Source organism: Lynx rufus, unplaced genomic scaffold (genome assembly GCF_022079265.1).
Source record: "Lynx rufus isolate CCGP_SWC_20201006 ecotype Redwood Valley unplaced genomic scaffold, mLynRuf1.p SCAF_5, whole genome shotgun sequence".
Classification (NCBI taxonomy): Eukaryota; Metazoa; Chordata; class Mammalia; order Carnivora; family Felidae; genus Lynx; species Lynx rufus.
In genome coordinates, this window is record NW_025814867.1 from 72,556,746 (window position 1) to 72,573,249 (window position 16,504).

The window sequence follows — 16,504 nt, forward strand, 5'->3', positions numbered from 1 at the left end:
CTCCACTGGACCAGTAACCTTAATTTACCTATTTGTTCATGAAGCTAAATAGCCACTCTGTTCAAGTAATACATACCATCCTAGGAATTCAAAGGTGTTTTTAGGTAATATTTCATTAAACTACATAAAAGTCTGATGTTGAAGGAGGCAAAGATTCTCATCTTCATTTTACACACACTTGAATTCTTGGAGGTTATGTGCTTCCAAGAAAACAACCAATCTGTGACCAAGATGTAATTAAAACCCACGATTTCTAATTCCCAGGCTTTGACTCCAACCTCTGAAAATGCTTCAATTCAAAGAAACTAATGGCACTTTGGTCTCTGGAATTAGATCCTGTTATCAATGACTTCCACATGGAAAGATCGTTCCAAAATGTGTAATTAACCAAGAAAATGCAAATAAACCAATTTGTACCTGCTATTTAGAGGTGAGACATAGAAATGGCTTGAGTTCATTATTTGAAAACTTAACCTTTTTCTGCTTCTAATGTAGCTCATGTTCTCCAGTTGTTCACATATTTTTTCAAAAATTACATTTTTAGTGAAATATTTTAGATTATTTGTGATTCTATTACCAATGCAGAGCTTGGACTGGAAAGAGAAATACATGTTATCAAGCACAATGGGAAGAAAACGTTCTTTCAATGACCTTTGGCAATTCAATTTAATAACCATGTTTTAACTCTGCTGTGTACAAGGCCCTGTGCTGAGTGGGGTAGGAGTTAAGCTCTCAGTCTAGCACAGCCAGAAACATGGTAGCACTTGGGCCAATGTTACTGAATGAATGATCATAGTGGAATAGGTAAATACCTAATTATACCTTCTAAAAAGCAGACCGTAATTGTATAATAAAACAGGTCTATAATGGTTCGGTCTAGACAGACTGCCCAAAGGAAGAAATTTTCTTTTTTTTTTTTCTTTTTTTTTTTTAATTTTTTTTTTCAACGTTTATTTATTTTTGGGACAGAGAGAGACGGAGCATGAACGGGGGAGGGGCAGAGAGAGAGGGAGACACAGAATCGGAAACAGGCTCCAGGCTCCGAGCCATCAGCCCAGAGCCTGATGCGGGGCTCGAACTCACGGACCGCGAGATCGTGACCTGGTTGAAGTCGGACGCTTAACCGACTGCGCCACCCAGGCGCCCCGGAAGAAATTTTCAAGCTGGACCTGAAAGACTATTTCTTTCAAGTAATAGAGCCTCAACTCAAACAGTTGAGGAGAGAGGGGGAGAGGGGGAGGGGGGGAGAGAGAGAGAGAGACAGAGAGAGAGAGATTGATTATGGGTTGGCATTATTAAAATAAGGACTGGAACACAGGAACTTTTAGTCTCTCCACCTCTCTTATCTGATTCTCTTTACATGTTGGCCTCATTGCCTTCTGCATGTATGCTTTCTTTTTGTTTAGGGGATACAGTCACTGGTAGCTCTGGGCTACACATCATTCCAAACTAATGACTCAGAAAGAAATAATCTATCTTGCCTACCTTCATTCTAAGAAGGACTTCACTTTAGGGGTACCTGGATGGCTCAGTCGGTTGAGCATCCAACTCTTGATTTCATCTCAGGTCATGATCCCAGGGTCATGGGTGGAGCCTTGCATTGGGCTCCACACTGAGCATATAGCCTGCTTGAGATTCTCTTCTTCTCTCCCTCTGCCCCTCTCCCCTGCTTGCTCTCTCACTCTCTAAAAATTAAAAAAAAATAAAAATAAATTTAAAATTTTTCAAAAGGACTCTAATTGGCCCAGCTTGGGCTACTTGTTCATTCTTGGATCAATCATTGTGGCCATAAGCATGATATGTTTGGCCTGGGTCATGTAGCCCAAACTGGGGCACTACTGTGTTTGGTAAGGCTTTCAGAAACACACAATTGTAATGGGAGAGAAGAGGATTCTTTTAGAAAGAGGAGTTCTGGGTAAACCAAAAGAATGAATTCCATTGTAGTCTATTAAGACAGATTGGCCACGTCCAGGCCAACATGGAGAAAAGGGTCATTCTAAGAAGAACAGTTTGAGCAAAGGCTCAAGAGGGAAAGAGGAAGAGAGAGGGAAGATTCAGTGTATGTTGAGGAAATGGATGGTATTGTTGGTACACAGTGGGGAAAAAATGGAAGAATGGTTGGAGTCAGATAGTGTGCAATTTGAAGCCCTCTAAAGAAGATGGCTCTATGTTCTTTAAGAAAGGTACAAGTTCTTAAGGTTCCGAGACTCACATAATACACTCTACATTTTAGAAAAATAATTCACTTATATCATGGAAGATACAGTGCATAGAAATGTTGGAGACAAGGAGATCGGGTAGGAAAGGTATGGTGGGCATGTTTTTGTCTGAAAACATTCATTCCCTCATGAGAACTTCCTCTCCACTCGTAGAGTCTTTGTGGGACTGTCAATCACAATGTCCCACAGAGCCATAAGGTTGGGTCAGGGTTAATGCTACATTTCCTGGGACACATGATTGGTTCATGGGTAAGCATGTGACTCAGGTCACATGGAGAATCTGGGTTCTTTCCTGAGGTTTAACCCATGAATCCTTTCAGTTAACATAGTCTAAGTATATAAGCTGAGAGTTCCCAGCAACCATCTGGCCATTACATTGAGTCTGTGTAAAACACATGCCAATATATTAGAAAAATATAGGTAAAAGGAAAAAGAGAGCTCTAAGGATGTTGTGTCAGCCCTGGATTGACAATGTCTTAAAATTCTCAGCTGCATGTGTCAATATTACTCTTCTTTTGTTTGTCTTTTAACTGCATTTATTTCACTCAACAACCAAGTATAAAAAAATACCTGCCATTTACTGAATACCTATTTCATTCCAGGCATGGTGCTGGGTACTTTATGCACATCATATTAAATGTTTACAATAAATCTGAAAAGTAGACATTATGATTCCTCATTTTATAGAGGGAAAAATCATGACTCAAGTAAGTTAAGTTCCAAAACTTTATTTAATTATCAAGAGTTGAAGATTATATTCTAAAGACTTGTTCAACTCCAAAGCCTATCTTCTTTCCACTTTACTATATCTATGCCACATTGCTTCTTTTCCATTAGAAAGCTATATACTCAATGAAGTAATAAATGCCTGAACTAAGACTACAGCAGCCAGAATAGGAGGATAAAACAGAATCAAGAGATATTTAAGAAAGGGAAATAGGGGCACCTGGATGGCTCAGTTGGTTAAGTGTCCAACTTCAGCTCCAGTCATGATCTCACAGTTCATGAGTTTGAGCCCTGCATCCGAGGGGGGAGCTTACTTCAGATTCTGTCTCCCTCTCTCTCTGCCCCTCCCCCACTTGCACTCGGTCTCTCTCTCTCTCTCTCTCTCTCTCTCTCTCTCTCTCTCAAAAATAGATGAACATTTAAAAAAATAAAACAAAAAAGAGAGGGAAATAATGGTTCTCAGTAATCTTGTTTTCAAAGAGCCTTAAATATTGAGGAAACATAAGAAATCTTAGAAGATTATGAAATCAGGTTAATCTAAGTATATATAGGAGGAAACCCTGGCTGGAAAGGAAAAAATCATGTTCCATTTAAAGTGCTTGTTAAATATGCAAATAGAGCCATCCAGTGAGTTACCAATATAGTTCTGGTGATCCTTAAGAAGATCACATTAGATATATAGGCTTGAGACTAATATATCTATTCCAGTGTTTATAGCCTCTGGAGTGGATGAGATTGTTCACAGATGGCCCATAAAGTGAGAAATAAAAGATAGCAAAAGGTGAACCCACTAGATGTGAAAACATCAGCATTTAAAGAGTAGGTCTTTATTCATGCTCCCTCCCTCTAGAGTGCTCTTTTCCCTTTGTCTACCTCATGAATGTATATTCATCTGTAATGACATGACACAATCATAACATTACTTCAAGGTTTTGTTGGATCTTTCATTCTTCATCCTCTAATAGAATTGAATGGTTCAACCTTTGTGCCAAGCCCCTGGGACTTTGCACAATAATATTCTTATTGTAATTCTTATAATACTTTTATTCTGTAGCACTGAGGACAAGAATACAGACTACAGATTTAGAAAGACCTGGGTTGAATTTCCACTTTGTGATCCACTAGTTGTGTGGCCTTTGGCAAATTATCTAACCTCTTTTGAGTCATGAGTTTCTCCTATGTAAAACAAAAAATGGGGGCGGGGATGAAAATACTTCCCTAGCTAGGTTATTTTGAGGAAAAAGGATATGTATAAAGCTTTTGGTACAGTGACTAGCATACAGAATACACTAGACTAACAGTAGATATTATTTGTTTATAAATTTATTTCTACTTACCATACTTCTGTGTCTTACTCATCTTTGTGTCTCTGTTTTCTGACAAAGTAACTGGCACCAGCCAGCCTCTCAGGAAATGTGTGCCGAATTCATGCATGAGTAGATAAGAAGTCAAGAAGTAAGAGGGTAATCAGGAGGAAACAGGGACATGGAACGGAGGGAGAAGAGCATTTCAGAAAATATGGAGTGCTAAACAGTGCCAAATGCTCTAGAAAGATCCAGCAGAACAAGGTCTGCAACTATAGCATGAGATTGGGCAGATAAGACTTGGATGATCATTGTAATTCCAATTCTAGTGAAAGGTTGAGTTTCAAAGGAGATTATAGTGATTGTTGTATAAATGAGATGGGGGGTTATAAAGGCAGAAAGTCTAGACAACTTTGCAAGAAGTTGATAAAGGGAAATAAAGAAACATGGAGGTAACTTGAAAGTGAGACAAATAGGACAGTTTTTTAACAATAGGAAAAAATTTCAAATATATATAACCAAAATGGAGGACATGATTGTGTCAGGAAAAATATCCAAAACTTGGAAATGGGCATAAACAATTATTAAATGTCCTCCGAGGATCCTCCAGGATTTATCTGCTTTTGTAGCAATGTATAGTACCTCCAATTAACTTTCTATGAACTATTTTACAACTCTGTAGAGGTGGAAGTTTACTTGCAAAACAAACAAACAAACAAACCTAAATAGTAATGCAATTATTCTTGGTAATGGCAATACAAATAAATTTTGTCCAGTAGAGGTATAATTGACTTTTGCCCTATAGAAAAGATAACCTCAAACATACCATTTTATTGCCCTAAAGAATACTAACCAGTTTTCCATCTACTAGTATGTTCATTTCTGCATTCCTAACTACTTGCACATATCTCTGCTTTTCAAAGTCTCCTTCAATATGATCATAATTGTTTCAATGACAGTCCTTCAATGACTAATAAGTCGAAAAATTTTTGCCAGGGCACCTGGGTGGTTCAGTTGATTAAGCATCCAACTTTGGCTAAGGTCATGATTTCACAGTTCGTGAGTTCAAGCCCAGCATCAGGCTCTGTGCTGACAGCTCAGAGCCTGGAGCCTGCTTTGGATTCTCTCTCTCTCTCTGCCTCTCCACCACTCATGCTCTGTTTCTTTCTCTAAAATAAACATTTAAAAACTTTTTGCCATGTGTTTACATTTGTATGATAGTCATTTGTATGAGTATGAGACTTGTATTTTTTTTTTAATTTTTTTTTTCAACGTTTATTTATTTTTGGGACAGAGAGAGACACAGCATGAACGGGGGAGGGGCAGAGAGAGAGGGAGACACAGAATCGGAAACAGGCTCCAGGCTCTGAGCCATCAGCCCAGAGCCTGACGCGGGGCTCGAACTCATGGACCGTGAGATCGTGACCTGGCTGAAGTCGGACGCTTAACCGACTGCGCCACCCAGGCGCCCCAAGACTTGTATTTTTTTTTTTTAATGCGACAAACGAATTCTATTCAACAAAAGTTAACAGGCACATTTAAATAGGCACTTATATTAAAAGAATAACTGACTAGAAGAAATTTTATTTTAAACACCTTACAGTAACCTACTTGCAGTTGTGCTGAACTGAGCTCTGTTGGCTATGAAGAATACTGCTCACGCACAGGTATGAATGAATGATATATACATTTTTCAAGTATTCACTGAATACTGTCTTATAAACACACATACATTAAATTTGAAAAAGATACCCAGATATACTTCATTTTTGTTGCTGTTTTGGAAGAGGTTGTCTAAAGAGAAGACTATGTGGTTCTGGCTCACGAGTCCTGTAATGAATCCAGCATAGACTCCATTGGACACCAAGTCTCCACTCCTCTCCAGACATCAGATGGTACTTGTCTGGAAAGTTCTCTGGGTAACATGACATGCCGGTACTTGTAGTGCTCATTGAATTTTCAAACACTCTGAAAGTTATAATTTAGCACTGGAAGAGTGCTATTGAAGGAAGAGCAGAGAAGAGATAAATGTCTATACAACATTTTGGAAAAGGAATTCAGTTAAGAAGTGGGTCTGTATGAAATATCTTGGGAAGTGGAAAGGAAGACAAAGAACTTTCTTTTTTTCTTGATGAAAGTATGTAAGTCCAACGTTTGATCATGCATTGCCCAATTTATTCTCCACTGACTATATAACTAAATAAGTTCATTTCATATCAAATCAGATCTCTTTTCCCCATCCCCACTTTGTGGGCCATGATAAATGCTGTGTGTTCACTTGGTGTGAGAGGCACTGTGCACTTGTTATTATGGAAGGTATATCTACTTTCCCTTCTCAAATGAATAACAAAGCAAATGGTCACATTTTCCTTTAATTCAAATATCTGTTATGTATTCCTGATTTAAAAATACTTCGGCTTTCTGGAAATATTCAAATAGTCTTCCAGGAACACAGGGAACACTCAAAATATTTATATAAAGTATAAGGTCAATTTGGCATTATCTATTAAAGACATTTCAAGATGTGAATAACTTCTGATTTACTAATTCCACCTCTGGAAATTTATCGTAAAGGAAACAATCAAAGGCTAATATTGTATTTTAAAATGTCCATTGCCATAGTCTTATGGTAAAAAAAAAAAATAGCCTTAATGTTCTTCAATAGAGAAATGATTCTATAAATTACAGTGCAGTGGATTATTGTATCATCAGTATAATCCCATTTTTCAAGATTATATGATAACATAGGGCAAGTGTATGCAATGTAATGTTAAACAAAAAAAAAATCAGGACACAATTACACATACAATATGAAGCCAATTTTGTAAAATGTATACATAAAAAGATTAGAAAGAAATACAAATATTCCATGCTATCAAAATTCAGTTCCTGAATTCAGATAATAAGCATCCAGACAGTAAGAAATATCTGTATGTTAAAATAGTAAATATTTCTGAGTGAGAAATGACACATTATCTTCTTCTACTCATATAGATCATGCACATTTCCTAAATTAAAGTGCTTCCTTTATAGTTAAAAAGTTAGTAAGATACAAATGTTTATATTTTTACAACAGATTAAAATTTTTTCCTTTAACTTCAGCTTTTAGGGAAAACAAATTAAATATTTATCTGCGTCTCTATGACTCTATATCATTTCAAATCTCAGTAAAGGCACTTTTTCTCCTTTGCCGTCAGATGGTTATAGAGAAAAAACCTAAACCAGATATGACTAAGTAAAGCAACCTACAAATGCTCCAAATCTGTGAGTCATCTGGAGTCTTCTCCCTTCTCAGTCCACACTAGTCATTCATCACTAAGAACTGCATATGTTGCCTCCTTGATGTTTTTCACACTGTCCACTTATTACCATCACCACCACTATGTTCAGTTCACCAGCATCTTCCTCAGGAATGATTTCACAGCTTTAACTTGTCTGTGTACTTTCAGCCTTGCCACCTCCCCTTCAGTCCACACAGCAAGCTGAGTGATCATCCTGAAGTGCAGATCTGACCAGGTAAAATCCCTCAGAGGCCTCTGATACTCACTGTTCAGTGGATAAAGTCTCAACTCCTTAACACAGTTCCCGAGAGCTTCATCTTTTGGTGTCTACTCACTTCTCCAGCCTTATATCTTCTAACCTTTTTGTCATAATCTCTGCCCCAGCATATGGAAACACTAGCACCAGAACCCATAGAACATACCAAGTTCTCACTCACCTCTTGGTCTTTGCACATTCTAGTCTGTAGAATGGCCCAGAATGCCTTTTCTTTCTCCCTTTCCCATCATGCCTAACAATAGCTGACATCTGGTTTTCCTACAAGTCTCAGCTGAGATAGCCTTTCTGAAAAAGGCTTTCCTCAACCTCTTGGTCTGTATAATATGCTATTTAATATGCTTCCATGGCATCCTATTACATGCACTTATTGTACATGATGATATCAGAGAGTATGCTAGAAGATTTGACATAGATTATAGTATAATGTATTTTATCATAACTACTGATTTTTTTCTTGATATATTTGTTTACTTGTTTGGATTTTGTTTGCTTGTTTTTCTTTTTTTTTGTTCTCCCTAACTAAACTGACCATAAGCTCCTTGAGGAGAACTGCTCTATCTTATTTACTTCTATTGTCTCAATGTCTAGCACGGTGCCTGGTACATAGCAGGAGCTCCATCATAACATGAATGAGTAAATGGTCAAATGAATGAAAGCATCTCAAAGCCAAATAAAAATGGCTCTCTTGGGGTGCCTGAGTGACTCAGTCAGTTGAGCGTCCAACTGTTGATTTCAGCTCAGGTCATGATCTCAGGGTCATGAGATCGAGCCCTACATCACACTCCATGCTGGGCATGAAGCCTGCTTAAGATTCTCTCTCTCCCTCTGCCCCTCACACACTCTCTCTCTAATAAAAAATAATATTTTCAAAATGCCTCTCAGGTTACCCCCTAGACCCTGAGTTAGCACAGGTGGAAAGCAGCCACTATTCTATCAGCATGGATGAATGAGCATACTATTATATATAAGGCACAGTGAAAACGTGGAAAGCAGAGGTTTAAGAAATGAAACAAATGAATGTTAACTGATAAAAAAAAACAGTGTCTAGTATCTTTAAAAATGTCACTCATTGTTTTGGGGGTACCTGGATGGCTCAGTCAGTACAGCATGCAACTCTTGATCTTATAAGTTCAAGCCCCACATTGGACATAAGTCTATTTAAAAATATATATGTATCACTCATTGTTTTTACTTAAACTGAATATCTTCATTTTATCTTTCCCAGAACTTGAAGTCATCCATTTTTTTTCCTGTGATTTCTTTCAACTGGTTCATTGTCTTTTCACCATAGAGGAGATGTAGTGCTCTGCTGCTGCAATCCCCAAAAGGACATTCTACACAAGTGACCCTTAGTGTGTACTATGGAAAAAGGAGGTCCTAAATAATTTTGGGAAAGGCTGCTTTTGATATTTCCTGCTCTTAGAAAGGTCCAACACAGACGGCACACACTAACAGCTGAGAAAAATTTGTTAGTTTAACTTTTCCGAAGCCTAAATATCAAACTTCTTTGAGCTTGGCGCCCAAGTAAAATCTTTTATTAAATGCTGATATAGAGACAGATGACTGGATTCAAGGTCAGGAGCCCAGGCTCCAATCCTGTTTGTACCACTCCATATAAGTCACTTCAGTTCCAGAGCTTCAGTTTCCTGACTTGTAAAATGAGGAAGTTGGACAAGATAGTGTCAAAGATCCCTTTCAGACCTAAAATTCTATTTTAATTCTATCATGTCAAATAATTTGTTGATCTACTTTTCATGAGAGATACTTAAAAAAATATGTCGAAGATTATTTAATGCAATCACAGAGAACTGAACTTTATTGCACTTATATTCTGCTTTTTAATTTCACATCATCATCTAGACCTTTAGATGGACATTCAGATAACTAAAACCTATTTGATCCTCATTCATGAAAATAAAAAATAGTTAATTTGGCCATCTCTGCAATGGTCTTAGATACATAGTGCCACTTTCTTCTTTTCCCTCCTGATAAGTAAATGAAATAAAACTAATGGATATACAAGTACAAAGATATCATAAGGTTGAGACCTCTGAGTCTGACAAACAAAAAGCCGATTCTGCGCCTGCAGCATGCTGTAGACACATCTGGCTTACTTTAGCTCACAATGGAGAAATATGAATTGTGCTAAAAAGCACTATTTGTGCAAATGCAAATAATATTCCATCTGCTCAGGATTTTTTTTTTCTTATATAGCTTTTGTTCCAGTGTGGTAAAAGCCTGTTTCTTTACCCTGAAGTGCTCCTGCTGATGAAGAGTGAAGTACATGACAATGAACTAAAATCCATTATCAAACAAATACAGTGAGCTTTTCAGTAAGTCATCACAGGGAATGTTGCCTTTTTCTCTGGCATTAAGTTGAAAGCGATTTGTGCTCATGCAAATAAGACAAAGTGGTAGGGTTTTTAAAAATTTGTGTGTGTGTGTGTGTGTGTGTGTGTTCCACACATTGTAGTTTGCTCTATAAATCTTCCATTTTTATCTCTTTCTTGGTGCGGGAAGGGAGCAGAGAAGCATTTTGGCAGCCTTCTTTAGATTTCCTTATGGTTTGAGTAGTGATAAGTTCTCAACAGAAGAATTTGAGCTCTGCCTTATGCTGTCTTGAATAAACTTACTTGGGAATTGGGAGAACTGCTTTCCCAGCTCCTAAGAAGAGCCTAGGGCAAGTTGGAAGAAAACTTAACCCCTGTGCTACTGAAACCAAACATAGTAAATTTCAAGAGATCCAACTTTGGGATTTGCTGGTGGTGACAAAGGTAAATCGTCTAAGTTCAATCTTAAATTAAACATCTCTCAGTGTTCATCCATTCCTTTCAGTGAGCTGGGCCTTAATCTAAGGGCTTTGTGAAAATTACAGTCTTCCTAAAATTAATAGGCTACTTTTCTATTTGCAGGAAGAATATAGATCTGAATGACAGTTATACTACTACTACAACACGAGACTTTGATAAGCCAACTCCAGAAAGCAGTCGGATTCGGGGGAAAATGTATTCAGCTTTCTTTTCAGTTCCCTGGGCCCTCAGCTTTGACCTTTTCTGCGCTTCCCTGTCCCCTTCTCCTAAGATCTATGATTTCTATTTTGACAAAACTGAAAAAAAACAAAAGAACTTGATCCTTTCTTCCTAAGATCAGAGAAGTAGGGCAGAAGAAGATTATAAGCTTGTATGAGCATAAAAACACACTTTTATTTTACACAAAAATTGAAGGCTTATTTTGTAGCATCTTTGGCTGTTTTATTTATATCTGGTGATTTTATTCAACATTAGTTGAGTTTTAAATAACCTAACTAATATGTTGGTCTTTGAGAAATCTGAAGAATATTCTTTTATGGAACAGAGCATTTTTGGAGGTTTGTTCTTTTTGTAATATTTATAGTTTATAAACTTCAGATTATGCATTTCTCTTTCAGGTTTAAGTTTTATAATACTATTTTCAATTAACATTGATTAGTAAGTTTGAAATGTAATGAAACACAGTGATGTTAAGATTCAATGAAATAACAGATGTAAAAAGCACTGGAATTATTTGAGAAAAAATTGCTGTAGACATCTAAGATGTTAATGCTGTTAATGCATACAATTTATAGTTCTGGGGGGAAAAATAATTGCCAGAAAATGAATACTATTTCTTTTGTAGAGTACACGATAAACATCAACAGATGATTATTTTCTAATTGCTTACTTTCTAGAACATATATTAAACTACATTTTATAGCCCAAGTATAACCTGAAATTAAGCACTTGAATGCACAATTGTATAATATCAACAGTTTTGCAGTTAAGCTACCTGCAAATATTAACATTCCCCAAAGAGTTCAACTGAACAGCTAAAAATGTGATCTAAGATGAATTAGTAATTTAGAACCAAAACCTACTAAACTATAGCGGTTATCTTCCTGTTGTGTCTATAATTACATTTACAATCTTATGGTGTATTTTAGAGCTACTGAGTATTGTAAAGAAATAAAATAATACTTGCCCTACTAAGGCCTCTTATATCAAAGGTGATTTCCTTTTATGTTAAGACAAGATAACTTTTCACTTTACTCAACTTCAAAGGAAAACGCATTATTCCAAATATGTTTTAAACTTCTAACATAAAATCCTTACACGTTAAACCATTAATATATGGTTGGTCATGAAAATGTCTCATTCTACTCACAATAATGTCTCAGTTTAATTAGACCCTGAAAAGTAAAGGATTTAAATTCAAATCCTGGCCAACATTAATTATAGAATTCTTAATATTGTAGCATGCCCTTTAGTAAGTTCCTAGGATATGTCCTATGCTAAATAAAAAAGAAAATTAACTTCTGAGGACAAAGGACTGATTATTGTAAAATATTATATGTATTGATATGTGGTACATCATCCTAAAGTCCTTTTCGAAGATTCAAAGAAACAACAGAACTCTGAAGTCCTGGAACTTTGAAGGACTGGAATTTCCACCAGTTGTCTTTTTCCACATGGGTATGGTGTCAAAGATCTGCTGTTTCTAACAACTGTGAATCTGAACATTTTTTCAGCCTCTTTAGTAAGGAGATGACTCCCTTTGTCACTCTTCTATGGTCCCTCCTCAATCCTAGTTAAATGGAGAGTTGCTTCACATATAACAGCCACTGTCAGGGAAGAAGGACTCCTGGGCCATTTCATCCACAGTCGAACAGGGTCTAGCAGTGACTGAGAATGAAAATGCACAGGCACATGCTAGGTCCTCTCCAGGTCTGTTCTGAGATCCTTGCCAGCTTCTTGTCACTTCAGTTAGAGAGGACTTGCTTCTTTACCAATCAATTAATCTGTAGGTTCTTGGTGGTTTTTTTTTTTTTTTTTTTTTTTTTTTTTTTTTTTTTTTAGGATTTTATGTTTAAGTAAGGTGTGCATCCAACCTGGGGCTTGAAACCACAACCCTGAGATCAAGAGTCACACATTGTACTGACAAAGCCAGCCAGGTGCCCCTAATCAGTAGGTCTTTATCAAGCATTCACCTTCGTAACAGTTCTATGAACTGCCCCCTCTGGCAGCATACTAAAGGGCAAAAGGCATTGACATCCCAGTCCTACCAATTACAAGCCAGCTCTGTGACCTTGGTCAGTCCCTTAGCTGCAATTTTAAAGTGGCTCAGTCTCTCATCTGTAAAATAGTTCTAATACCTGCCCCATTTGCCTCTTGGCACTGCTCCAAAAACTAAAAAAAGTAAGTTATAGACAGAATGCTTTGAAGATTGTAAATACAAAGCAGATAGAAAGTAGCAGTAGTATTGGACTTTATTCTGATTACTAAATTTCTGTAACTTCTCAAGGAATAGGTCTTAAATAATTACAAAATTGCAAAAAAAAATATTATGAAATGCACTTCAAATATCAAGCGAACACTGTCAACCCTAGGTAGTTTGGTAAGTAGTCAAATAATTTGAAAGTTATTGCAGGGCAAATAATACAGTTTATTTTATTTTATTTTATTTTATTTTATTTTAGTTTAGTTACTATTTCAATTTACTTCTTTATTTCAGCCAAAAATTGCGGCAATGACTCTGAATTTTCCTAAGTCAATAAGAAACAATTCATGGTCAATTAATACTTTGTAATTTGGTCTTAGATTAAGGCAATAACAAAAATTAAATAGGGTGTCACTAATGGTCAGTGCAGAATTCCTTCTTGGCATTTCTTAGGATGTTTATATGTTTTTCCAAATTCCCTGTTCTGAGAGAAAAAATTTTCAGGAAGTTGGATAACAGGAAATGAGTCATAATTATCTTTTGTGTATTAAAGGCTTAGCAATCAACAGATGTATCATATTTGAAGGAATCCACTACCACCAAGTCAAAAGCAGAAAATACTGTGTGCTTAAGTAACAGCTAACCCACTTGGAACCATGGGTCTGTAGCCTCCTCACCAATCCCAAAACCAAAAAAAATAATATTAAGTAACCAAAATGTATGTTATAATACTCAGGCAGTAAAATTTATAGTCTGGTCATAGGAGAGAACTTATGCCAGTAATCAAAACCAGTTTAGTCTTTAATGAACATTTCTAACTTCTTTCAAGGCCAAAAGTGATTTAAAGAATCAAATTAGGAAGGGAGAGAAGGGCTGGAGAGGCAGACTTTAGTTTATTAACAAGAAATGACTATATATAAGGAAAAGAAACGAGGAGAGACACCGTAAAAAGCAAAGCAAGAATTCAAAAAGAGTGGCTGTGTAGAGAGTTGCTTAATGATGTAACAAATGGTCTTACACACTTCAGATGAGCCCTCTATAACAATCTACAGAAGAGTCTTGGAAATTTTTGCTTAGTTCATAAATGATTGAAACTCATACCAGAAAAATTAAAATATAATAAAAAGGTTGATTATTGAGTGTTTAGTCCTTAGGAAGCAATACACTTTGGCTATACAGTGTAACTCACTTGCCAAGAGCTCAGAGTACCCCGATGTAACTATTTCTACCTTATTTTCAATCCAGCTAAATTTTACCACAAATAAATGAAAATGTTATTGGCTCTCTATTTCTGTGGAGTGTTTAAGATAATACTTCATGTGGTTTGGTTACACCATGATAAATTCCTAGTTCTGTCCCTTACCCAGTAGAACAAATCTCATTGATTTAGTATTGTTTTTCCTCTATTTCCCTGTTAGCAACAACTAGTCTTATTTTGTATTTGTGACTGTGATTACAAGCTTTATAATTCATACCATAACAAACCTTTGCCATTGTAGGAGATCTATGTATGGCATAGAGCCATTGCATTTATAACAGTGTGTCAACTAGAGTAGTCTTCTCGTAGGATCTGTTTTCAACTGTTTTGACATGTTATCTCATGACTGCTGCTTTTGAAAAAAAAAAAACAGATTTGTATAAAGGCTTTGTTAGTTTTTCTTTAATAACAGCTCACAAGTGATATGTAACTAATGGATCCCAGTGCAGGATGCTCATAGACCAAGAGGACATAAGATAATCCATTGATCTATGGAAAGAAATAATGAGCTTATATTTATATTTTTCTTAAAAAGGAATAAAATAAACACTAGAAGTATTATATAGTTGACATAGACACCCTAAATTGGTCAACCTAACTATAGTTAACATAGACACCCTAAATTGGTCAACTTAACAGGAAAGGTTTGTCAGTATGGTGAAGGGAAATAAGTGATTTTAGCAATGCAGAGGGTCAACAGGAAAGTCCTACTTGAAAGTCTATAAACTTTCAGCATATTATAGCCTATTGCAGCTTATGTGTGAGGCTAAATATACACACAGATGTTACTTTAAAGAATATAATCTTGAGGGCGTTTGAGTGGCTCAGTCAGTTAAGTGTCTGACTCTTGATTTGGGCCCAGGTCATGATCTCACAGTTCATGAGATTGCGCCCTGTGTGGGGCTCTGAACTGACAGCACAGAGCCTGCTTGGGATTCTCTCCCTCTCTCTCTGCCCCTCCCCCACTTACACTTATGCTCTCTCTCTTTCTCGCTCTCTCCCTCTCAAAATAAACTAATTAATTTAAAAAAAAGAATAGAATCTTTACAGTATCTGAAATAGATTGGGAGTGACCATGAAAAGCCTGGTATGTTATAGGTGTTTGTAGTAGTTTCTTTAAAAAGCCCTTTAAAAGAGTTGTTGAAGTTAATGAGGAGAGTTGTGCCACTTTTTTAAAGATAACTGCTCATGATTTGTTGACCTTTTCTATGATGGTATTTGGCAATGGGGTGTTATCGGCAGATACTTTACAAAAAATTAATAATGATGCTGTTAGGAAAAAGTTTTTTGTAACATCAGTGAACAAAAAAATGATTTTAAATTAGTTATTTCTTATTTCTCTCCCTAGTTCCTTCCTTTTCTGTGAATTTTTATAATGTATACAATAATATGCAATGTTATATATATCTAATATACACTCTATCATGTATACATGCACAGTAATGTATCTAATAAATAAATAGATTGAAGCTACATGCTCATTTTTTGCTGGTATAGATGAGTGATTGACTAACCCATGCATAATGACAGCAACATTTTCATATTTAATGACATCTTGATGATGACAACCACATATTATTGCTGGCAATAGTCTAAAGCACTAAGGAATCATGCTTTTATTTGCTTGTCACACTAAACTTGGAAGAGGGAATATGTATCAATCAGGATGCTTCCAACTTCAACTAACAGTGACCTTCCAGAAGTAGTGTGGGCTTTCAGACAAAGGGATATAAGGGCTTCAGGATCTACTTCACATTATTTCCTCAGCTTTTTCTTTCTCTTTGAGTCAGCTTTAGTCCTCCGACTGACTTGCCTCACAATCTCAAGATGACTGCCACTAGTAGACAGAAAAAATGGAATTCCTTGTTCATGTTCAAGAGGAATGTATGTGTGTGTCAGAGACAGGCCAGAACTATCCTGCCCATCTGTTACTCCTTTCAGAAGCCCTAAGCAAGACTTTTCTCAAGTGTTATTGGCCCAAATTGGCTTAGACAGGACTCTATCTAAACCAATTTCTGTTAACCATGATGAGACCATCATAACTGTTGGAGTAAAGAGTTAGAGTAAAATGCCTAGTGAGGAGTCAACCACAATGTTCACCGGATACTATTGTCCCCATTTTACAGATCCTTCCCACTTCACTTACCCCAAGTGGGGTAAATAGTTTAACCTCGGTTACCTAGCAAATAGGTCATTGACTTGACTGA

At 36.5% G+C, this 16,504-nt stretch overlaps 1 protein-coding gene across 1 annotated transcript in view; it reads right to left on the reverse strand.

Annotated features, from left to right (window-relative positions):
- CCDC39 (coiled-coil domain containing 39) overlaps nt 1-16,504 on the reverse strand; it is a 99,120-nt gene that overhangs the window by 67,160 nt on the left and 15,456 nt on the right. The window contains exon 2 of the mRNA XM_047100421.1: nt 4,283-4,295. Within this exon, the coding sequence (XP_046956377.1) occupies nt 4,283-4,295 (13 nt within the window). The remainder of the gene's footprint in view (nt 1-4,282; nt 4,296-16,504) is intronic.